Source organism: Carex rostrata, chromosome 33 (genome assembly GCF_964058835.1).
Source record: "Carex rostrata chromosome 33, lpCarRost1.2, whole genome shotgun sequence".
NCBI lineage: Eukaryota > Viridiplantae > Streptophyta > Magnoliopsida > Poales > Cyperaceae > Carex > Carex rostrata.
This window is the reverse complement of record NC_135950.1, coordinates 850,052-874,822: the sequence shown is the minus strand read 5'-3', so window position 1 is coordinate 874,822 and position 24,771 is coordinate 850,052. Positions and strand designations below refer to the sequence as shown.

Here is a 24,771-nt window from a genome sequence, read left to right as displayed (position 1 = left end):
TGAAAATAAACTCATTTCAGTTAAATATTAAATAACCAGAGTTTCTTGGCCTATGTCAAATTCTAATAAAACAATGACTAACAATGACAATTGATGGTTTTCTTCAATGTATGCAGATTTTCTGCTTTGTTACTTGATTATTTAATAGCGTTCTTGCAAAAATTGCAATCAGATAATTAACACAAACATGTTTGTAGGCGCTGTGCATTGCAATCAGATAACAAAGACAGGTAATTTATAGGTGTTGTGCAAAATATTAATATAAATTATCCACTATTAGGTATTTATTTTACTTATGGTTACTGTCTACAACAAATATTTATTTTTGTGCACTGTTAAATGATATAAGGGTACTTGTCTATTTGGAATGAAACAAACTGGCTGTACTCAGTTATGTAACTTATGTTCAATCCAATTACCGAACAACTTGAGCAAAATTGCATCTCGAGGGTTAGAGTTGGTGTATTGTGTCTTGAAAACTCGATTGTGCTCGGTATTTTCTGATTGTTGAGGGTTCATGAGAATCCTCCGTGACTCCTCTTGATCGATTGTTGCCACTACATCTTCAAAGCATGGCATTTCGGCTGAGACCAAAATCTGAAATCGAATCACTTCATAGCTCGAGTCATACATTCATAACATACATTCATACCACTAAGTTCCTTTTCCATTTTGACATGATTAAGTTGGTCTTTATCATACATTCATACCACTTCAGCAATTTAATTGTGATAGTTAATTAGTTTTATTATTAGATTTGTAATCATAATCTTTCTATATTTGTGGATCGACAAATTAATAATCATGTGAATACTAATGGCAGTCGCATTATTAAAAAAGAGTGTGGTTTATATGACTGTTAGATTGCAAGAAAAACTATGAATTATTTGTGTAATAATCATATTAACTCAGCTTCAATTGAAAAATTCATTTTAATTTTTTTTTAATCTGAACTTAAATTAGTCAAGTTTCAATCCACTTTTGTTCGGTTTTTTTCAAGGTTCTAAATAGCGATTATAGCGGCATAGCGGGGAGACCAAAAAAAAAAGCTATTGCGAATAGCGTAACTATAGCGGAAGCTATCACACATAGCGATTTCCCTTTTCAAACTTTATATTCTATATTTCTACTAATTATCAACATAATCAATATTAGAGAATTGATGTAACAACTAAATGACAACTAATCTAAGTCTATACTTTTTATCAATTACACAAATAAGAAGGAAAAAAAAATCTAAAAAGTAACATTATTTAATAGTTTATACTTCATGGTATTACATATTATAATAGACAAAGAGCAATTAATTTTATAAGGTAAATGAAGTCAATATACATATTTAAACATTTTATAATTATAATAATAATCAAAATCAGCTTTCAATTAATAAAATGAACGATAATAATTTTACAAATGAATACTATAAAAAGAGTAATCAAAATGAAGAATTAGTATTTGAATATTTCTCAATATAGAATGATAGAATAAATCACAAATAAAAATAGAAGCATATAGTTTGGTTTAGTATACTTATCGTAGAAGACCATGTAGCATTAGAAATAAAAATAGAAGTACAGAAGTCCATATAAATTCCAAAAAAAAACCTTGTAGCATAGCGGTAGCTATAGCGGGTCTCATATAGCGGTAATAGCGGTCAGCTATTATAGCTATAGCGGTCGTAGCTGAGTTAGCGCAATTTTATCTCATAGCTTAGCGTTTATGGTCCGGAAAAGCTATAGCTAGCTATTTAGAAGCCTGGTTTTTTTTATTATTCAAAGTATAACCTGCACTGACGTTAATTATTCAATGAACAGAAAATAAATTCATTGTATGTAGTTAAATATCTAAATTATAGTGATGCTGATAATACAAAATGTTCTCCGCAAACATATTTTTCTTTGTACTTTCTTTGCTCCTCTTTGTACGTAGTTCTTTCTTTTATCACTTAAAAGTTAGTATTGCCTGTCCACTGATATGCTGATATGCTATTTTATTGTTCTGAACAACAGGAATCCACAGTAAGATTTCTGCTCTATTAATTGTTTTATACATTTGGATTTTGTGCCTTGTTCTTTCTACCCGTGTCGAGGTACGTATTCCTCTCATACTTTTTTATTTCACAAAATATATTCTAAAATCTAATGTTGATGCTCAATATTTTTTATAAATTTATTGTAGATGTTTATTTTTATATGTATATGTATATACATATTTTTTATATAATTACAACTTTTTTAAATTCTGATATATAATATAGAAAAGAGATTTAAAAAAACATTTTCAGTTTTGGTCAGCTTGGACCTCAAATCAAGTGAGCAAATAACTTTCAAGTTTTGGTCATTTGTATACGAGTTGATACACAATGAATTTGTAGTTTGACAGGTTAGACTTTTCACGTAGTTTAAGATAATAACTGCATACTCATATAAGTCTCAGGCTACAGTCAGCTCAAATTAGAACTACACTTGTTTTTTTTTTTTGAAGGTTAGTTGGCAAAGTGCCAATCTAACAAATATATTATAAGAAAAGAACTACACTTGTTGGTTGATTCAAATTTGGATCGAGTCCGGTTGTCATTTTTGCAACGGTAACAACAGCAAGGCAAAAGAAAATAAAGAGTAATCTTGTACTGTCCTTAAGAAACACTTAATATTATTTTGTTTATTATAAAATAATATTTTGTTCATCGTCTCTATCTGAATAGTACTTAGTTTATATACAGTTTTTGTTCCATATGTATAGTCTATTGTCTATACATATATATCTAAAATAATGTCCAATATTGATCTATACAGATTTTATACGGTGGCTCATCCAATAAGTTATACATATACTGTTTTGGCTTTGTTTTCCTCATTTTAATTATATCAACAACTTAATTCTTTTTTTCTGCATTATCTCAATCATCATTGCCGAAGCAAACTCTGCTAGTATCCATATATTATGAATATTTGCTCACTGCTGGTCTGGCATCAAACAAAGTGCAATAACAAAGAAAATAATAATAATAATAAAAAAAAAATCTGTGCAACGAAGATTAATGAAACTAGCGCATCATCACTGTGGGGATGGAGCAGGAGGACACTAGTTATCCTTGTAGTATGGAAGCATTGTGTAAACGGTCTGCATGACAGTCAAGGAGAGTAGGAAAATCGCAGCGGCAAGAGAGAGACAAGCCCAGGGGCTGCTAAAATGGGTGTGGAGCAGGTTGGCCCACCACATTTTCCACTTGTTCCATGGCCTCTGACAGTAGACGTTCACCATCCGTTGCACCTTGTCGAGGTTGCTTTGCGGCTCCAACACCACATCCTTCGCCAGGCTATTAAATAGATTAGCAACCACCTTATCGCTCCCCACAACATTTTGAATTATTCCTATATTTATAGTTATGTAACTGTTAGATTAATTACTAGTCCAGAACCAATTTACATTTGATTGATTAGAATTCATTATGCAAGCTGCTTGTACCTTTGGTGGTGAGCAGGCTGACGTCTTTTGCAGAGTCGATGATGTTGTCCATGAAAAAGACGTACGACGTGACATCATTGCCGGCTCCAACATGAAGGCGCTCAAAGGCTAAGAGATTGAGAAACATGTACTCAGTACTGTCGTCAACAACGATCACCGGCAGGCTGAGGACACTGTCCTTGAAGTGAATGTCATGCAGGCTAGTTGTGCGGCTCTGCTTGAAATGGATGCCAGCCTCGTACAACTCCATAGCCGATGGAATTATCTCGCTCGAGTTAGGATTGGGTTTGTAGTCACGCCGGGAATCCTGTGGGCCTAGGAGAAGGCTTTTTCGGTATAGGTCAAGTTGGTGTAGGCACAGGCCAGTAAAGGGCCGGGCTATTAAATTTGGAGCAAGAAATTTCAAGACTAATCTGTTTATCTGCTCGTCAGTCTGCATGGTGAAATAGATAAAAGGAAAAAGCCTTTTATAGACAATAGAAGATGTATAGACTTAAAACAGTTACATTTTGTGCCAGCTAATTTAGTTATGCTTACAAATAACATGCATTGCTGAATTTGCTGTACGAGTACCTTAGAAACTCCAGCAGTGGCAATTAGTTTTTCAAGCACTAGCAAAGGCAACTGATTTTCTATCATGAGCATATCCCTTTTAACAAATGGAACGGTGTATAGCATCCCGTGTGCACTAAATATAGGGTCATTGTGCACATAGTCATCAGCCGAGCTCCTGTATCCAGTCGTTCCAAAATTGAAGGAGGTGTTAGTCGATTTACACATGATCTCGAGCATGAAGCAAGCATCAACTATCATGAGCTGAACAAACCCGTCTCTGTCCTTGATCCACCGTTCGTCCAGGTCCTGGTACGACTCCTGCAACTGCACCGCTACTTCTTCCACTGCAGCTACAAAGTATTCCAGCGGCTGCTTGGTACGCTTGAGGAAGTGAAGCAGGGCCCTACAAAATATAAGTACACAGTATAAGCCAATGACACTAATCATATCATGTCTTTAATCAGTCTTATATTGTAATAACTACCATTATATATATGTACCTGTGCTTGTGTTTTTCCATGGGCGTTAATTGGGGCTCACCGTGATGGAACGGACCGAAGGACACCAGTTGCGGCTTGTATGCCTTACTATTCAGGTCCTTGATGCACGCAGGTACACGGTATATTGAGTGATTGTTCCATTCCTGGAGATCCGTTTGCGGGCTAACACTGTTGAGACTGTTTCTGACCTCCTTGATCCAACTCTTCTCCCTTGACAAATTTGACATGATTAATAATCAACAAATTATCAATCTAGAACACCTTGCTATCTATATATTAATCATTTTATATGTATGTGTGTTTATGTGTATATAGAAAGCTAACAAGACGTAGGTCTTGAAGGCATCTAATTAAGCTTGCTTCTGGTATCCATTAATTAATGCATGCATGGCTATACAACCCATGATATATAGATATATAAGATAATTGGCAAGGGGCCTGCTTTAAAAAAAGATAACCTGAGATAGGAAGTAATTCATTAAATTCAGAGAATTGAGTGTAAGGTTGGGAAGGCATTGCTTTCTTTCCTTTTGTTCTCTTGTCAAACAAAAAAGTGCTCATAGTTTATACCTAACCCAATTTGGTCAAATCTAGAATAAGTGCCACGTCATTCATTCTTATACCCATCGTAATGCGTGGATCAATAAACGAACTGACAACAAATAACTAATTATCGATCGATGAGTGACATCTCTCCTTTCTAGAGCATTAACAACTACAATTATTATTCTTGACCATTGTTCCAGTAGTTATTCTTTTTCATATGACTCCACTAGTTGGAAAATTACGCTAACAAAAAGAGGATCTTGGAGGGGAGCCCGGCTCAGCCTCCACAGCGCATATCATGGAATTGCCGTGGCGTGGGGGGCCACGGAAACAATAATTCGTAGCACATATCCTCCATTCGACTATCGCAAATGTTGCTTTCGTTACTGAGATCAAGTATTCTCTTAGAAAAAACCAAACAATATTACCTGATTTTCCTTTGTAAAATAACACATTCGCACCAGCCCGGGATCGGTCTGGGGGACTTTGGCTACTATGGGATTCAAAAACAAATCTAACGATCCTTTCGCAAGATAGATCTCTAATACATGCTAAGATTCATGAACCGGGGCTAGACCGTGGTCCCTAATCTTTGTATACGGGGTTCCATCTCATGGGAGAAATGCAAGAATTTGGGATAAAATTAATTAAAGAGATTTTGTTACGAGAAGAAGTTGCTTGTGTAATTGGAGATTTTAATGCAATCTGAAATGAGTATGAGAAGTATGAGGGTGATCCATATATGAACTCCAACGTACAACAGACACATTCGGAAATTTCTCTTCGAGGCCAGTCTGATTGACTTGGGATTCAAAGGACCAGCCTATACATGGACTAACAAACAGGATATCTTAATCGTTTAAAATCCAGTGAATTAAATCACAGTCATTGACGGATTACGACATCTACATGCTTAATATAAGACTAGTATTGTGCCCGTGCGTTGCAACATGAATATATTATAATTAAGAGAACAACAAAATCTCATACAAAATGACATATTTTCATAAAAAGTTTAAATTAAATGACAAATAACGTTTCTTAAATGACATATATATATATAAAACATTTATTAAATGATATACTAAATGACATATATTTTTTTTTTGATCTTTTGAACATATTTTCATTAAAAAATCTCAAACAAAATGTCATATTAAATGACAAATGACATTCCTTAAATTATATAAAAAAAATAGAAAGAAATGAAGACATGATCAATTAATTATCAATCAATTCAAAAGTTCCGTAAATGACATTTAAAATATACAAATAAATCATGATCAATCAGAGAGATAATAAAAATTGCATGTAAAAATTACGTATGATGAGTACATATTTAAATAAATTTAGACTTCTACACAATAAAAAAAATATAAAAAAGATGCATTGAATTATAATATTTGATTGAAGAATTGATATTCAATCCGAAATTTTATTTTTTAATCAAAGTTGTTAGCGAATTAGGATATCTACATGCTTAATATAAGAATGGAGATGAGAGATATATAGATGCAGACATTAATTAATAAGAACTTTTTTACTTGTTGAATATATATATCAGGAGGAGGGTTCAAATGCCTCCATGTTTTTGTGCCTCCATCTCTCTCTATCATTTTGGAAGTTCAAACAGTCGATCCGAACCACTTAACCTAACCTTCATACTAAAATATGTTTGGAGACCAAATTTTATATTTTTAGGAATTTTTTTATTATTTTTTTAGATAGGTACAAAATCAGTAAATCTGAACCATCTAAAAACAGTATTTTTGTACCTATCTAAAAAAATAGTAAAAAAATTCCTAAAAATATAAAATTTGGTCTCCAAACATATTTTAGTATGGAGGTTAGGTTGAGCGGTTCGGATCGACTGTTTGAACTTTGAAAATGATGAAGAGAGATAGAAGCATAATGGAGACACAAAAACATGGAGGCATTTGAACTCTACTCATATATCAGATAATTCAATTCAATATATAGTAGCTTTGGAGATTTTTTTTCATACATGGTGCCCAATGCCTATCCAAGTCCGGATTCTCTGCATTAGTTTAATTACCGTTTGAGTTTGAATCCAGACCGTCCAATCAAAATCCGAACTAATTTGATTTAAATTGTAACGCAATAGACTATAGACATATTAATATATAAGGAACGGATCGAATTCAAATTCACCGGTACCTTAGTGCTTATTAGGTGATATGAATTCGTGCCTAGCACATGTATTAATAAAATTACGTTCTTTCCTAAAAAAATAAAATAAAATTACGTTCTGCAAACATTCTAGAGAATTCACTTTGTCGAGTACTGTTCAACAATCAATTAATTCAATAATCTTGAACTCTAACTTGGATCTCTTAATATGTCAAACCCAGAATTTTCTCAACTAAATTTATTAGTGGTCTAGAAAAACTGCATGCAGTATATGCTCCATACAATCTCCCCACCACTTAATTAGTCCACTTAATATTTGTTATATAATGGGGTACAAATCTTATACTATATATATGAGTAAATCAGATCATTTTTCGATTTCAATCCATTTTAAGAATAAATCAGATCATTTTGAATGGATTTATACAGTGGTCTATGGTCCAGTAGTTCTCTCCAAAAGACCAGCGTTTTTTGCTGAATTAGAACTTATTCATAGTTATGGTATTGCTCCTTGGCTATTGTGTGGTGATTTTAACTTAATTAGAACCAGAAACGAAAGGATTGGTCCAACTTTTAACATTTCTTTGAGCAACAGATTTAATTCCATGTTGTCTAGATTACAATTGTTTGAAATATCCCTTGTGGATAGAAAATTTACATGGTCAAAATCTGTCCATTCTACTTCTCATGCTCTATTAGATAGGGTATTTTGTTCCACTGAGTGGGAGGCACAGTATCCATCTCACAAGCTTTCTTCCTTGCCTAGATTTTTATCAGATCATAACCCTATCATTTTGCAAACTACATCTCATGTTTTCAACTCTAAAGTTCCTATCAGATTTGAAAAAATCTGGTTGTCTCAGGATGGTTTTGTTGATCTTTTAATTTCATGGTGGCAGTCATTCCCCTTAGATTATGATATTGGCAGACTTTGGCAATTAAAATTACAATTTCTACGGAAAAAATTGAGAGGATGGCACGCTAATGTTATGGGAGAGAAAAAGAGAAACAAACAAAGAATTCTGGCTCAAATTGCTGAATACGAAGAATTAGACGAATCTCATTCTATTACCCTTGCTGATATTGCTGATTGGAAACTTTGTCAATCTTCTCTTCATCATATTTATAAAGATGAGGAGACTTATTGGCAACAACGGGCCAGAATTAATTGGTTGTTAAAGGGAGACTCTAATACTAAGTTTTTTCATGTGTCAGCCTCTTCCAACAAGAGAAAAAATACAATTTTTTCATTAGAAATAAATGGCCAAATGTGTTTTGATTCTGCTATTTTGAAATCACATGTTACTTCCTTTTATAAGGAGCTGTTGGGAACTACCACTGTACGGGATGTCTCATTAAATCCTGATCTATGGTCTTCTAATGAGAAGCTCACTGTTTCACATTGCATTAGTTTAGAATCTCCTTTTTCATTGGATGAGATTAGGCATGCATTATTTTCATGCAATCCCCATAAAGCACCGGGGCCTGATGGCCTTTCTTTTTTATTTTACCAAACATTTTGGGACACTGTAAAGGGGGATTTGTTTCTCCTTTTTCAGTCATTTTTTTCCAATACCCTTGAACTGTCCAAATTGAATTTGGCTTCCATTTGCCTTATCCCAAAAAAAGAGGATCCTACACTTGTGACTAATTATCGACCAATTAGTCTTATAAATTGTAGTTTCAAATTGATAACAAAGGTCCTAACTGATAGACTTGGTCGAGTACTATCTTCTTTGATTGATGACTCCCAAACAGCTTTTATTAAAGGAAGGCTTGTGACAGATCATATTGCGTGTGCACATGAGATATTACATCATATTCATCAAAAGAAAATCAAAGGGATCCTTTTTAAACTTGATTTTGAAAAAGCTTTTGACAGGGTTAACTGGGATTTTCTGATTGAAATTCTTAAAGCAAGGGGTTTTGGAAATTTATTCATAAGTTGGATAAAATCTATCCTTCAAAGTGGCCAAACATGTATTAACTTTAATGGTGAACTTGGCCCATATTTCAAATGTAAAAGGGGCTTGAGACAAGGAGACCCCTTGTCACCTTTACTATTTAATTTGGTGGCTGATGTTCTGAATAAATCTTTACAGCAAATTCAATCTGCAGGTATAATTTCTGGAATAGGACATTTTTCAAATATCCCTCCTATTTTAAATCTTCAATTTGCAGATGACACACTTTTGTTTCTTAAAGCTGATATTAAGATGGTTGCATCCCTCAAATTACATTTAATCGCTTTTGAAAATCTTTCTGGTATGAAAATTAACTATTCCAAATCAGCAATGGTTCCTTTCAATATGTCTGCTGAAGAGGGTTTGCTTTTTTCTAACTTATTTGGCTGTAAAATTGAGAGTTTACCAATAACTTATCTTGGTTTACCCTTGCATTTTAAAAAACCAAGTATGACTGATTGGCAATCTATAATTAGCAAGATTGAATTAAGGATTCAAGGTTGGAAGGGCAAACTTCTTTCTTATGGAGGAAGGGTTACCCTTCTCAATTCAATCATATCTGCCATCCCTATTTACTGGTTATCTGTTTTTGTAATGCCAGCTCAAATCAGAAAAAAAATTGACCAACTTAGAAGAAGATTTTTGTGGTTTGGTGGAAACTCTGTTAGGAAAAAGTATTGTTTAGTATCTTGGCCAACTATCTGCAAAAGCAAATCTCAAGGAGGTTTGGGTTTAATTAATCTCAAACGATTAAATCAATCTTTATTAGCTAAATGGTGGGTTCAGTTTCAAGATCCCAATGTTACTAGTCGATGGAAATCAATTGTGTTGGCCAAATATGGCCATTCTGGTTACTCTTCTACATGCTCCCCTTTTTGGAGAGGCATTCTTAAAGGGGCACCTGTTGTTGATGTTGGTTTCACTAAAAAATTAGGAAATGGTTTCACAATTCAATTTTGGAATGACAGGTGGTGTTCAGAACACACTTTATCATTTTTATATCCCACTCTCTTTGCAATATCAGTTGATCCTGATATCTTAGTTATTGAGGCTTATAGACATAATTACTTGCATATACCTTTTACAAGGCAATTAACTGGGGTATTAAGGAATGAATGGCATAATCTGCAAATTCATTTACTTGATTATAAGCCAAACCCTAATATTCATGATACACTTTTGTGGAGATGGTCCACTGTGGGTAAATTTTCAGTTCATTCTTATTATGTTTGGCTTGAGTATGGTGGGGTGCCAAATCATGAATTTACATCTATTTGGTCATCCAAAATTCCACTCAAAATTAAAATATTTTTATATTTGTTGAAACGGAATAGAATCCTTACCAAAGAAAATCTCCTTGGTAAAGGATGGGTAGGGGACACTTCATGTCCTTTCTGTGGTGATTTTGAGTCTACTGACCATCTATTTGTGCAGTGCCCATTTACCCGACAAATATGGATTTAGATAGCCACTCATAATAACTTTATTTTTGAGAGCCTTACAATGAATGATATTTGGATTATAAATGCAGCCATCCCTCTTAAAGATAAACCTCTAGTTGAACTTGTACGAGGGGCAATTTTGTGGTGTATTTGGCTCGAAAGGAATAAAATTTGCTTTCAAAATACTACTGTTCCTACATTGCAGGCTTTGGGCTCTAGGATCATTGCGTTAGCAACCTTCTGGTGTAAAACTTTACATTCTGGCTCTCTACTTAATTTGTCTTTAATTATGCCTATGGACACTAATGATATGCCTTGTCAGGTAATTACTTTAATAGGTACCCCAATGAGCAGTCCCGCAATTGGTTTAGAGGAAGGGGAAGGGGAAATTCCAGTAATCCTGGATCAAGGAGGTTCAACCCTTACGCTTGGGTCAGAATCCCATGATACTGTCTCATTCTAGATCCTATTTTGTTTCTAGGTGTTTTTTATGCCTTCTGTTGGTTTGCTTTTATATTAGTTATGTGTGCCATGTGTAGTAGGAACCTTGTGGTTTTTGTTTTGTCATACTGGTATTGTCCAGTTTTTTTTCTGGTTTCTACAAATCCAAAGTATGTAATTGCTTTTTACTCCAGTCATTTGGAGTAAGCAGCTGACATTTTATGGTTTCTAATGAAATCGGTGGGTAACCACTTTTTCGAAAAAAAAAATATATATATGAGTAAAGCTAGGGTGTGATGTGCTCACCAAGAGAATTTGGTGAGTACAACTCCAAAAGTTCATCGGATCGACTTCAAACGCCGAATCCAAACCGTTGAAATCCATGTACTTCATGAGTGATGTATGTGCATGCAAAAGTTTGAAAGTTTCGAGTTCATTTGCTACACGGTCAAGCGGTCAAAGAAATGAACATTTTATTAAGTTAATTTATAAGTTGTTTTATATAGTCAATTTTTATTATTTCTTTGACCGCTTGACCGTGTATCAAATAAACTCAAAACTTTCAAAATTTTGCATGCACATGCATCACTCATGAAGCACATGAATTTCAACGGTTTAGATTTGATATTTGAAGTCGATCCGATGAACTTTTAGAGTTGTGCTCACCAAACTCTTTTGGTGAGCACATCACACCCTAGCTTTACTCCTATATATATATATATATGCACGCCGAAAACAATGACACTAGTACTAAAATTATTTTTCTAATCTTTTGCTCCCCTTGAGCTATTGTGCAGATCCTATAGGACATTACTGTGCCCAGACCTACACTACACTACAACAATGTAGATACTTTTTGCGAGAGAAAAAATAAATTTATGACGGTACTCCCTCGCGAAAAGTACCGTCGCAAAAAGAAAAAGCTGAAGAATGAGAGTAGTCCGTCGCAAAAAGTCACTTTTTTATCCTCACGAAAGGTGTCTCATTCTTGTTGTGCTAGTAATCAAATTCAAACCAACATAAACCAAGTTATATCAGGGCTAACAACCAAGGCCTCTGTCGGCGGCTTCGCGGTCACCTGATCCTCCGGCAAAGGAAAAAATTCAATTTACGGCCTCTCACAGATATCCGTATCCGTATCCGTTATAATTGAATATGTTCTTTATGTTTCAATTGAGATATTATATAAGAAGTTTTTAATACAAGTAAATATGGTTAATTTTGTTTACGCTAATTAAAACATGACAAACACAGACATGCCCGAAACAATCGGATGCTAGGCTTTGGTATGACTACTGCTTCGTGCGTTACGACACTGACAACTTTATCGGGCAGTCCGATACTGGTTACGTCACGATCCTCTACAATACTCAGAATGCCACAAATCCCGATGCATTCGATAAGGCAGTCAGAAAGATAATGGCCAAAGTAAATGCAGATGCAGTGTCATCCGGTAGCAACAGTCTCGGCCGTGAGAAGACAAAGTTCACGCAGTACAGAACCATCTATGCTTTGGCACAGTGCACAAGAGATCTTCAGCCGCTGCAGTGCACGCAGTGCCTGTCAACGACTCTGCAGATTACCCGTTTTACTTCCCGCTTGATGGGGACACAAGCAAATTCTGCTAAGGACTACATTACCAAAATCGTGCATCCTCTTTAGTTGCTGCTTTGTTCTTGATGTAATGCTCGGTTATACAAGTAATGACTTTAATAGTGCTTTCAGTAGTGTGTATAGAATAGGATTGGTGATGATGCATATTTCACCACACATCCATATATAGGCTATTCCATTTCACCAATAAATTTATAAGTGTGATAGAATTATGTAAACTCAATATATATTTAAGTTTTTTGTATTTTCCTTTTCTTTTTATAAATATATTGACAAAGCTGTTGGGAGGTCAAACACCTCCATCTACATATTAAACAATTACATTTCATCTAGGTTCAAACACTTACATACCGGAAAAGAAAAACAATTCCCTACCTTAATTTTTAATTAATTAAGGATCATCATATGCCAAAGCAGACTCAAATCTAAAATAACTGAAGTGGAGAACATAATACCTGACTCCATAAAAGTTTCCATTGAATAAGTCAATTCTTTAATTGCGAGATCGCCAACCGTCTTCGTGAGCACAAGACTAGGCTCTAATGACAAGAAACTCTTCTTACCGTGTGATCGTGAAAATATGTCTTCCAAGGCTTCAATGGCAAGAAACTCTTCTTGGAATGCAATTCTCCTTAATAGCAAATATCACGATCAGTCCATCAATGATTTGAGTTTTGTCCATATTAGGCTAGACATTTATGTTGTTGTAAGCAATATAATGCTCTATTTTACTAATTTGTTAAAATATATAAATATCAAAGCACCATGACATGATTCATGGTGAACAAATGCTAGATGGATTGGCTAAATCATGAAGAACAACATATTTTATTTTACCATTTGATTTTATCATTTTTTATATTTGAAAGTAAAGTAAAGTAAATTTGAGGTTGTGTTGTCTGAGTCCAACCATTGTAACGGTTAAAATCAAAATTTTGAATTGCAAATTTATTTTTCCAGGCAAATTAGGCACAAACCAACCAGTAACGCCCAACCGTTTCGAAAGTTGGAACGTTTGATTAAAGCACAAGCAAAACCCTAATTCGTAGTTTATTAGATTTGAGCCAACCGTTATATTATAACAGTTGATGGCAAAATCCTAATTTTGTTTCCTTTTCTATCATCTCTCTATATAAAGAAGATTTGATTGTTTCCCTTCTATGCAACTAACCGCCTTTGAGCAGCAATTTTAGAATCCTTTGTGAGGTTTAATTAGCCTTTGCCATTGTTGCTTGTGCTTTAACTTCAATATTCTTTCAACAATCTCAAATCTACTTCATCTAAATTGATCAAGTTGAGATTAGAGTGATAGTAGTGATTCTTGAAGCGTGTGTTGAACTTAGAACCTCTAGTGCTCGATCTTCTTGGGCCATGTTGACTTCCCACTTGTTGTATGAGCTCATCGGTTCGTACTACCTTTCTCATTTGGTAATAGAAAGGGATGCTGAGAAACAGTAGGGGGGGATTAGAGGTGACTGAACATTGAGATTGTGATTCACCTACAATCTATTATACATTCTATGGTTCGAAACACAGATTATTTTTTCATTGTTGTATCCTTAATTTGTGACTTGTTTAAATAGTAATGTCATAAAGAGCGAGAACAGATAAAAAGTTACACAAGAACCAATTGTTCTGATACTTACATTTTTCTGTACAAAATTCTTCTATTTTGGCACAATTGGGGTGGCCTGATATGCATCTACCTATCATGTACACAATTGTTTGGCCCGAGAGAAAGTATCTTTTCTCTCTCAAAAAAAAAAAAAAAATCATTTGTGCGGCGTGTCTGGGACTGTGGCGTCGCATGAGTTGTTTTGGACTTGCTCTGGATGTCGGGCTCCCTGCACTTTTGGTGTGGCCAACCGAACATAGGGCTGTCTCTTCACTCTCCCACCTGTCATTGAACATGTCGTGGTCGGGATGGTTCCGATCGGTTGCCTGTGCGGTTCTACCCTCTTGTGGGTAGCGAAGTCTTCCCTTGATGAAAAAAAACAAATCAGAAAAATTGATTAGTTTTTCTTGGTGGTATTCAGGAGTAGGTACTTGGATATATTTAAAGTTGTTGGTCATGTTCGGCAACAAGGCTTTAGCCTCCTTAGAGTGGCTTTACCTTTCTTAGTTGCTTAAGCTAGCCGAACAACAATTCCTTAGACAAGCTTAGAGCACCTTTCTTAAGCTTCCTTAGAGCAAATTCTTAAGCCAAAAAAAACATAGGCTTAGGAAAAAGTGCCTCCTTAGAGCCTTTCTTTAGCATCTTTATACACTTAAGCTTCATTACTCTAAGCCTTTGTTAGCCGAACATCTCCTCCTTAGCACAGCTTAAACTCTTAAGCTGCAACACTCTAATCTTCGTTGCCGAACATGACCGTTGAGATTACTTGCAACGTGCATCAGAAGGATTTACTGGTGAATCCATAAAAACAGTTTGATTTGTGGCCCGGGATTATGCTACGAGCCTACAACCGTTGTTGACCCAGAGCCCAGTTGTTGGTTTTCTTGGATAAAAGGCCTTAGTCCATTTCATTGCAGAAATTTTAAGTTACAGCCCAGTTATTGTTTAGATATAGATATCTTATGTAACAAGGTTTAGTTTTTTTTTTCCAGGGGAAATCAGCCTGTAAATGTTGTCATATTGAATAAAAAATTTAGTGTAAGGATTTGAAATGCAATACATCTTAAATCAAACACCAAATCATGTTCTTCGTCTGATCAAGTTAATGTACCAGTGACTTTGACAGCAAAAACTTGAGGAAGATGAAATGTACTATGGTTAATTATTTAATTTGTTTGTTGCAATGTTGTGGAAACGAAAATAAAATACTCTTCCAGAGCACAATTAAAGAACTGACAAGCAACATTGGTATTTAGTTTTTCCTAAAACAGCATTTCTAGCCGTTACTGACTTGCCACTACAATTGGAAAATATGGGAAGAAGCAGAAAAGGTGAAAAAGAAGAAGGTACAATCGGTAAAATTCCAAGTTTTGCTAAGTGTACCTGGATTATGCATCTCCAACAGGATTCCATAGCTCACTTGCTGAAATATTAGTGTTTGAAAGTATCAAACTTTGTTTGAAGAATTCAAAATGTTTTTGTCTACTAAGAGGTATAAGGTATAGGGGCCTCTCTCGTACAAACTGGAGTCAGGAAAAAGAAATAATAACTACCAGATGGAATCCAAGAGGTGGTGGATCCAATTCATGGTTCTGGACCTGTTTCGGTTGATATCCATTAACTTGTACTTGCATTGAAATTTGAAACACTAGAAACTATTTTATAATATTCTTTTGTTGATGTTCTAGGTCTTTGTCATGATGTTTTAGGTCATGAGACTCTTGCAAAACGGTACCAAATTAATTGCTTGCATATGAAAATACTGAAATAATTGCAATTTTTGTTGGTACGCAATACTTCTTAATGTTGATTACCTATTGGCATGGTACACAATACCCTCTGATGTGCTATTAGGCCACTACTAGTCTATACTCTATAGTAATGCACTAACGCTGTACTGAATTTACTGATTTAGAATTTATTCCCTTAATAATATGTACTGTCATTTATTGAAAGGATAATGGTAACGGTTCTTGACCCGCTAAAGAAGGATAACAGGACCCGACTTGATATGATCCGAAGTCAACCTTTTAAACTGTTTTCTGGAGTTTTTCTTGTTTTTTATTTCTTTCATTGTTCATATTTTCTTATAGCGGACTGATTGGTCGAACAAGTCAATGTGGATCAAGTTTGAACTCACTAATAATGAGCTAAATCAGAATCGAACAAGTTATAATTACTTCCTAACTGATCTCCAGTGAGCCACCAGCCAGGAGTTTTTTGCTAGCCCAAGTCAAATTAACCCATGGGTTCATCCTATATATATAAAGCGCCAGAAAGCTTTTGACTGACTATTTGAGTCCATACTAAAGAGTAAAGAACTAATTACTGTAGTAATAATTTAGAAAATTGACCGTAACAAACTGGTGGAATCATATGATGAAGAATAACTACTGGAACAATGGTCAAGAATTAATACTAATAGTGTACGTACAGAAGGAAAAAGATTAAAAGGCTTATATGAAGAATTGATAGATAATGATCTTCTCTTTACTCCTGAAATATAAAAAACAAGAATGTGTAAAAAGATATGAACAAAATTTAACATACCATAGAAACTTTCGACTTTCAAATTTCAGCCTGAGTGGAGGAGATCTACCGCGGAATTTCCTCATCAGCAAAAGACTACAGGTGTCAAAAATTACTCTTTACAGTATGAAACATTTTTGCCTAAGCATGCATATACATTAGCTAAAAAAAAAAAATTATACAAGCATTAATTACATTTTTAGACTCATCATAAATCAACTGCTGTAAGAAGCCATGCACGTTTAGCTAGCTTGCAATCAGCATATGGGGCTTGCTTTTCAATCAGAAGCATTTGATTTCTTTCCAAAAGTAATCAAAGAATCCAATCCACCAAAACAAAGTTAAACAACATTGCAGTTGTACCAATAATGCGAGATTCTTTCCATCAAATATCTCTTAGCTCAAGTAACAACTTTTTAGAAAAAAAAGTGAGAACTACTTGTTTGACCGTGACTACAATGATCTACATTTAGAGACCTTAAATGGTTCTACAATATTTATGAATTTCTGGAAATTTTAGTGGAATTTTGTTGGTCCAGCAAAAGAACGAGGAAGGACTGAGAAAAAAGAAATGAAGTTATCAAATCGAGATTTCAGATTGAATTTCAACAGAAGTACTAAAATACATGTTTCTCTCTTACATTTCTGCTAGTTAGTTACACAATTACGTAAAAATTAGTATGAATTAAGAAGAAAAAAAAAAAACAATTTGATCAGCTTCAACAGCCCGTCAAGGAAACTGGGTCTAAAAATACAATCGACCACATTGAGATCGACAAAACCGATTTCTTAAATGAGTTGGGTGAAAAGACAATCTACATTAGCATGCAAGGCATTTCGGGGATAGAAGAGATTCATGGATCAGTTGGAAAACTAGAAAACCTGCTGATACTAGACCTTAGGTCTTGTCATAATTTGATGAAATTACCAGAAAAGCCAAGGTCCACACAGAAGCCAAGGTCCCCATTAAAAGAAAAATTACTTGGATTGGGATTATTACCCCAGGAAAGCTGGTTCAATAAACTGATGGTTTTAGATATTTCGGGTTGCAATCTACTAGATCATATGCCAAAATGGATATGTGAGCTCTCTAACTTGGAGGTGTTAAAGGGTTTCGTAGTTGGCAATGTGGGAAACAAAAATCAGCCATGCCGGCTTGGTGATCTCTTTAAATTGAATAGGCTCAGGAAGATCACTATAAGAATTGTCAAAGGTTATTTGGTTACCGAAGAATTCAGTGGCTTAAGAAATCTTGATACCCTTTTGGTATTGACCATAATATGGGGAGATAATAAGTCCAATTCTGAGATACCAGCTAGTTCTTTCCCATATTATCTTGAAAAGTTGGATATCAGATGTTATCCAAAAGATGAAGCTTCAGAGATGCTGAACCCTGCTAAGTTGAAAAACCTGAAGAGATTATATATTAGAGGTGGGAAGCTTATTAAACTTCCATGCGAAGAAAACTGGGGAGTGGAGAAACTGCGACTCAGGTTCTTGAAATATTTGAATTATCCAACCGACTTGGAAAATCTCAGGCACGGATTTCAGAATTTAAAGTATGTGGAATATGTGGAATGCCTGAAACTCGAGAACTTTCCCAAGGGTGGGTGTAGTTGGAGTAAAGAGAAGGATGAGCCTGATCAAAGCGCCAATTAAGGACCTGAACCTGATCAAAGCCTGATCAAAACATGCCACGAACTTTTCAGGAGGTCATCCATTCTAGTACTACTGCTTCCCAATTTGTGAGGGTTTCATTTTCATAAATAAGCTTTTTTTTTTTTAGTGCTAGCTCTGTAAGAATATAATGTGGCCCAAACAAAACTAATGGGCTTAATCAAGTGGCGTGATTTAATTAGGCATTGATTATCACATATAGACGTGATTTAAATGGTGCATATTAATATATCAGATTGATTATTAAAAGGTGCGCTATTAGCAAAACTTACAGATGCCATCCTATCCAAAGCTAAAGGGTGTCTGTTATTATCCACATAATGACAAAGGTGTGATTAAAGGGTGCATTTCATCAGGTGCGCTATTGTATTACATGGCCTAATTAAAAGGTGCGCTTTTATCACATAATATACAGACAAAGCTAAAGGGTGCGCAAGATTCAGTGTATCTATCTTTGTCGCAGAATTAAAGGATGCAAATGTCCTGTGCTATCTTCATTCCTCTATAAATGATTGCTTTGATGACGGGCATAGGTAACGAAAATTCTAATAGTAAGGTTGATTCTCTCTTCATCTGTATTCATAAAGAACAAGTTATCATTACTTAGAAAGAGAAAGAAGAGAGAAATCGCTTTGCAGTTCTTCTGATGGTTTGCGAAGAACAATTCAAGTATTGTTCTAAATCGCTTTGCAGTTCTTCTGACGGTTTGCGAAGAACAATTCAAGTGTTGTTCTAAAGATTACTATGGACAAAGGTATGTAATCTATTTGATTGATTCACACGTGGAGATTTTGATTTCTAAGATCTTTGATTTGCTTTTGACGATTTTTAATTCCGCTATCGAAACTTTAAAGATGATTAGTTGTACTCATGATAATGATTGTGTATAAGTAGTTAAGCATGTAAAGTCTACTTACATGTGGTATCAGAGCTTTTGGTTTTGGAATTCATATTCTCCCGTTAATTTACTTTATTTTATGAATTTATTATTATTATTATTAATAATATTTTTATTTTGGATAAGTAAGCTAATTTTTTTTTTTTGGATATATGTCTACTTACATTATGTGTAAGTACACCCAATTTATGGATATGTGATTTTTTTTTCTCTTTTTTTAATGATTTATGATTAAAATTTGCGGTAACTTTGAATTATGACGGTATTGAAAGACACCAAAGTGTCCTTACCCTAAAGAAATCAAAGTATGATATTTTCTATAAACCGTAGATTAAAAATTAATTGATCATTTATTAAGATTATATGATATTAAAATATCTCATATACTAAATTTAATGGTTTAATTAATTAGTAGATTATGAGATTTTATGAATTGCCCAAAGGTTGATTACATTCTCATAATTTACACAACTTAAGTTGATAATTTACGTTATTCTTCAATTGTTAGTTACCCAAAGGCAACAACATGTATTGAAACAACAAAATTATCATATTAAAGTATTTTCTAGTAAAATATTATGTTTAATATATCTTAATAAATCCCAAAGGATAATTAGGATATATTAATTAAGTTATTGCTCCAAAATCTGAAATAATAAATTATTGTATTATGTCTCTTCTCTTATGATCTTTTTCCTTCTTATGTTTAATTTGATCTTCTTATCTTTTTATGTTTTTAATTTTATCTTCTTATCTTCTTTTCTTTTAAAAAATTACAGTTAATGTACCTGTATCGATGCAATCACATGCGTCATCTGTGACGGTCTTTAATGGTCTTAACTTTGCTGAATGGAATGAACAAGTCCAATTTCACTTAGGTGCACATGACTTGGACATAACATTATTAGTCGATAAGCCCGATGCTATAACTGATGAAAGCAGCGAGGAAGATAAGGCCTTTATGGCAGACTAGGAACGTTCGAACAGGTTATGCCTTATGTTTTTGCGAATGATGGTTGATGGAAACATTAAGGTTGCTCTTCCGAACACGGATAACGCTCAAGAGTTTCTAGAAAACGTCAAGGCACGCTCACAGACAGCCGATAAGTCGCTTCTAAAAAAATCACATGGGCGTGAGACTCAGGTGAAACTCGGACCGGACACGGCCGAGTTGACTCGAAATCGGCCGAGTTTCCTAACCATGTATATATATATATATATATGAGATGGGCTACGGTGAATTGCGAAGTAAAGCGACTATTTTACTTCACGCTCATATTTTGCGATTTTAAAGTTTAAAACGTTGATCCGAACCGTTCATCTTGTTCTCCATATTGAAATGTGCTTGGAGACCAAATTTTACATTTTTTGGAATTTTTTTACTATTTATTAAGCAATTTTGAAAGTCGCTGATCTGATGGTCCAGAAAATTTTACTGTTTTTACTATTCACAGCAAAACAGCAATTTTAAAAAATGCTTAATAAATAGTAAAAAAATTCCAAAAAATATAAAATTTGGTCTCCAAGCACATTTCAATATGGATTAAACATTTAATGGTTCGGATCGGTCGTTTGGACTTTCAAAATAAAAATACGGCGTCAAGTAGAAACGCGTTTTACTTCGCAACTCACCGTAGCCCATCTCATATATATATATATATAGAGTACGGCTAACGCGCTTCCACTAGTATATCGACAATATGCTTCCGACCTTCAAAATCTATCGAATCGGCTTCAAATGACAAATCTAAACCGTTCAAACCAATGTCCTTAACAAGAGCTTCGTTTCCATATAAAAAATTTTATGTTTCAAATTTATTTACTATCAAGTCAAGCGGTCAAAATATGAAGGATTTTGTGTGTATTTTAATGCACTATTTTGCTCATTTTTTGACCACTTGACTTGATAGTAAATAAATTCGAAACTTAATTTTTTTTTTAATATGGAAATGAAGCTCTCATTAAGAAGATTGGTTTGAACGGTTCGGATTTTTCATTTGAACCCGATTTGATAGATTTTAGAGGCCGGAAGCATATTGTTGATATACTAGTGGAAGCGCGTTAGCCGTACTCTATATATATATATATATATGAGATGTGCTACGGTGAGTTGCGAAGTAAAACACGTTTCTACTTCACGCCGTATTTTTATTTTGAAAGTCCAAACGACCGATCCGAACCATTAAATGTTTAATCCATATTGAAATGTGCTTGGAGACCAAATTTTATATTTTTTGGAATTTTTTTACTATTTATTAATCATTTTTGAAAATTATTGCTTTGCTGTAAATAGTAAAAAACAGTAAAATTTTCTGGACCATCAGATCAGCGACTTTCAAAATTGCTTAATAAAGAGTAAAAAAATTCCAAAAAATGTAAAATTTGGTCTCCAAGCACATTTCAATATGGAGAACAAGATGAACGGTTCGGATCAACGTTTTAAACTTTAAAATCGCAAAATATGAGCGTGAAGTAAAATAGTCGCTTTATATATATATATATATATATATATATATATACATGGTTAGGAAACTCGGCCAATTTCGAGTCAACTCGGCCGTGTCCGGTCTGAGTTTCACCCGAGTCTCACGCCCATGTGATTTTTTTCATGCAAAACTTGATTGAACAGTGTTTGACTCGGCCGAGTCATCCAATTTTCAGGCCGAGTCAACCCAAGTCTGGCCGAGTCTGTCCGAGTCTAGCTGAGTCTGGCCGAGTCAATAATTTTTTCAATAATTTTTAAATGCTTACTCAATAAAATGAGAATAATATCCAAGATAATGAGTAAAACAAAAAACCACCAACGAATTACTATACGTTCCAAATTCTGATGGTTGATAAGTGCATTGCAAAAAAAAAAGCGACTGAAAGGAAAGAAACTGATGGAGCTTTTCTCTGATAAATAATTCATTGTATCTATTTATAACTATGAACTGACTCCACAAACAAAACAAAATGCATAAACAATAAAATATTACATAATACATAACTAAATACACGTAACTATTGTTCGCACAGAATATATGCTTACAAAGTTTTGGTATAGCAAGCTATACCTTTTAAACCTTTATTATACTCTGTCAAATCAGATAGCAATTGTACTATCCTATCGATGAGTATGCTCAGGTATCGATCCACAGGGACGGAAGAAAATGACCGGACTCGTCTTAAAATTACTTGAGATTCTAGAAGTGAGAGAAATTAGTTTGGTTCGGTTCTAACAATTCTAATGATTTATGACAAGTTTAAAAAAACAATAAAGAGAATTAAAGTTGCTTTCAATTGATAAAAAGGCGTTTCCAGAGTTCAGATTTCATTTTTGTTCAGCCCCGAGGCATACGGCCCGTACGGATTCCCGTACGGCCCGTAGGGGACCCCGAGTTGATGCTGCAGCTACTGTTTTCTGTGTTGATGCTAATGTTTAGGGTTTCTATCGACCAGATCTAGATACCTAACCTCAACTTTCGTATTTTGGCCTAGTACCCGATTACCGGACTCAAATACTTTCCTCTTAGATGCGTTAAACCTCAACTTTCGCATTTTGGCCTAATTTATCCAAGTTACTTGTTGGTTTACTAAAAGTATCCAAGGACTTTCGCCTCAAGGAAAGTTTCACCTTTCGGGTACTCCTTGGTTTCACCCTACTTCATATACTTTATTCGGTTGGATTAAATGTCATAGACTTGGCTCCTAACACTTAGATGTGCGCATTCATCTAACAGGATGACTAATCAATTCAAGCAAGCACAAATAAAGCAATCAAAATACTACTCAACAAGATAAAAACAAAGCATTCAACACAAAATCCAAGTAGCATGCAAACAAAACCAAACTAGAAACTACATCTTAACCCTAGAAACAAAGTAACTTAGCTACTCATGTTCACAAGATAACACAAATAACAAGAAATGAAAGAGTTCATGACAAAACAGTGGAAAATCTGAAGATCCATTGCAAACTCTCGTTTTTCACTTCTCTTCCTTTTCTCCTCCTCTTGTCTTTTGCTCCAAGAAAAGTTGTCCAAGTTCCAGTGGTGAATCCCCTTTTTTTTGGTGTGGAAATATCTCATTTAATGCCCCAGATCGCGCCCCCAGAGGCTTCCTTTTCGGCCTCCTTAAATTATGCTCATTTCAGATTCTAGCTGGATTTTTCGAATTAGCGTCCTACGACCCGTAGGGGACCCCGTACGAGCCGTATGCCTGTGCTTTGTCTTGGAGACTTTGTGCCTCTGTTGTGGAATCTTCTGTGTGGTTGGGCAGATCTTGTACGGCCCGTAGGGAATGTCATACGGGCCGTATGAAAAGTAGTCAGATCCAGTTTTTCGTCATTTCTCCTGCAAAATACCAAACAAAGCATAGCAGTACCACATTTCATCGAAATACAAATACAAAGTCCACTTTTATAGGCTTTAAAACACAGGTTTTAGTGTAAATCAGGGCTGTAATTTAGATATAATATGGAGATATCAACTATGTTTAAAAAAGTGTGTTTTTTTGTAACGCTTGTATTACATTATATAATTGTAGATATTTTGAGTGTAATATTTTTTCTTAACATAGTTATTTTACGAATTTTTTTTTATCAATTTTTCCTACTTTTTGCCTACAAAACAAGTTTCTGCCAAAAAAATCCGAGTTACCGATCCACAGTCAATCCCGATTCTGATTCCGAACTTCAGAACCATATATATATATTTGAAAAAAATTCTTTTAATTGAGTTAGACTAATGGGGACGGCTCGTATATATAATTTCTGCGCTCAACACGTGTTTATTAAAGTTAGCCCGTTATTTGGTCCAAGGTATTGTATGAACTAATTGAATATGCATCATTTCTGAGAAATTTTGAAATGTAGCACAATCGTAAATAATTAATGTACCATCTAGTCGACCGGGATGATTCAGACCAGTGTCCTCGTATTTTGTTTCAATAACCGCTTAAACCACACAGAGGTTATTTTTTCTAATGAATCGTCAAAGCTAACCAGTACAGTGGCACAGGATTAGGAAAAACTAGTAGGTGGAAGGGAAGTAGTCGCAGTCAGGGCACACCCAAGAATAGAGGAGACTTAGTCACTAACAAGCTCATTTTTTTTTTTTTTGTTGGTTGGGTTCGTTAACATATGCTGCTGGTAGAGCAGGCGGCACCATGACTGGAGTTCTCAGTGTTGCCAATAAAAAAGAAGTGTCTAATATAGTGTCTAATATAAAGTCAAGATGTGTTCCAATAAAACAAAGAAGTGTCTAATATAGTGGCTATCTGGTTTGACTTTATTTCCTGGGCGGCTCTGGTCGATTCATGTCAATATCTTTAATTTGAATATTTTAATAATCTGATCCTTTTTGAAATTTAACTGGAATCAGACGGATTCG

General features: G+C 34.6%; 3 protein-coding genes across 3 annotated transcripts in view; 2 read left to right on the top strand and 1 right to left on the bottom strand.

The window, feature by feature from the left end:
- LOC144548268 (zinc finger protein BRUTUS-like) overlaps window positions 1-16,409 on the top strand; it is a 71,999-nt gene extending 55,590 nt beyond the window's left edge. Inside the window, exon 15 of the mRNA XM_078296954.1 lies at window positions 16,342-16,409. The gene's annotated coding sequence lies outside the window, so the exon portion shown is untranslated. The remainder of the gene's footprint in view (window positions 1-16,341) is intronic.
- On the bottom strand, window positions 3,077-4,821 carry LOC144548643 (UPF0481 protein At3g47200-like). Its single transcript, XM_078297356.1, has 4 exons — window positions 4,524-4,821; window positions 4,006-4,426; window positions 3,469-3,901; window positions 3,077-3,374 (listed from the first exon to the last, which is right to left on the bottom strand). Exons 1-4 carry the CDS (start codon window positions 4,748-4,750, stop codon window positions 3,085-3,087), a joined length of 1,371 nt encoding a protein of 456 aa, XP_078153482.1. The 5' UTR covers window positions 4,751-4,821; the 3' UTR covers window positions 3,077-3,084.
- A 1,241-nt stretch (window positions 16,410-17,650) lies between the features above and the next one.
- Window positions 17,651-18,484, top strand: LOC144548321 (disease resistance RPP13-like protein 4). The gene has a single exon (XM_078296994.1). It carries the CDS (start codon window positions 17,651-17,653, stop codon window positions 18,482-18,484), a length of 834 nt encoding a protein of 277 aa, XP_078153120.1.
- The last annotated feature ends 6,287 nt before the right edge of the window (window positions 18,485-24,771 follow it).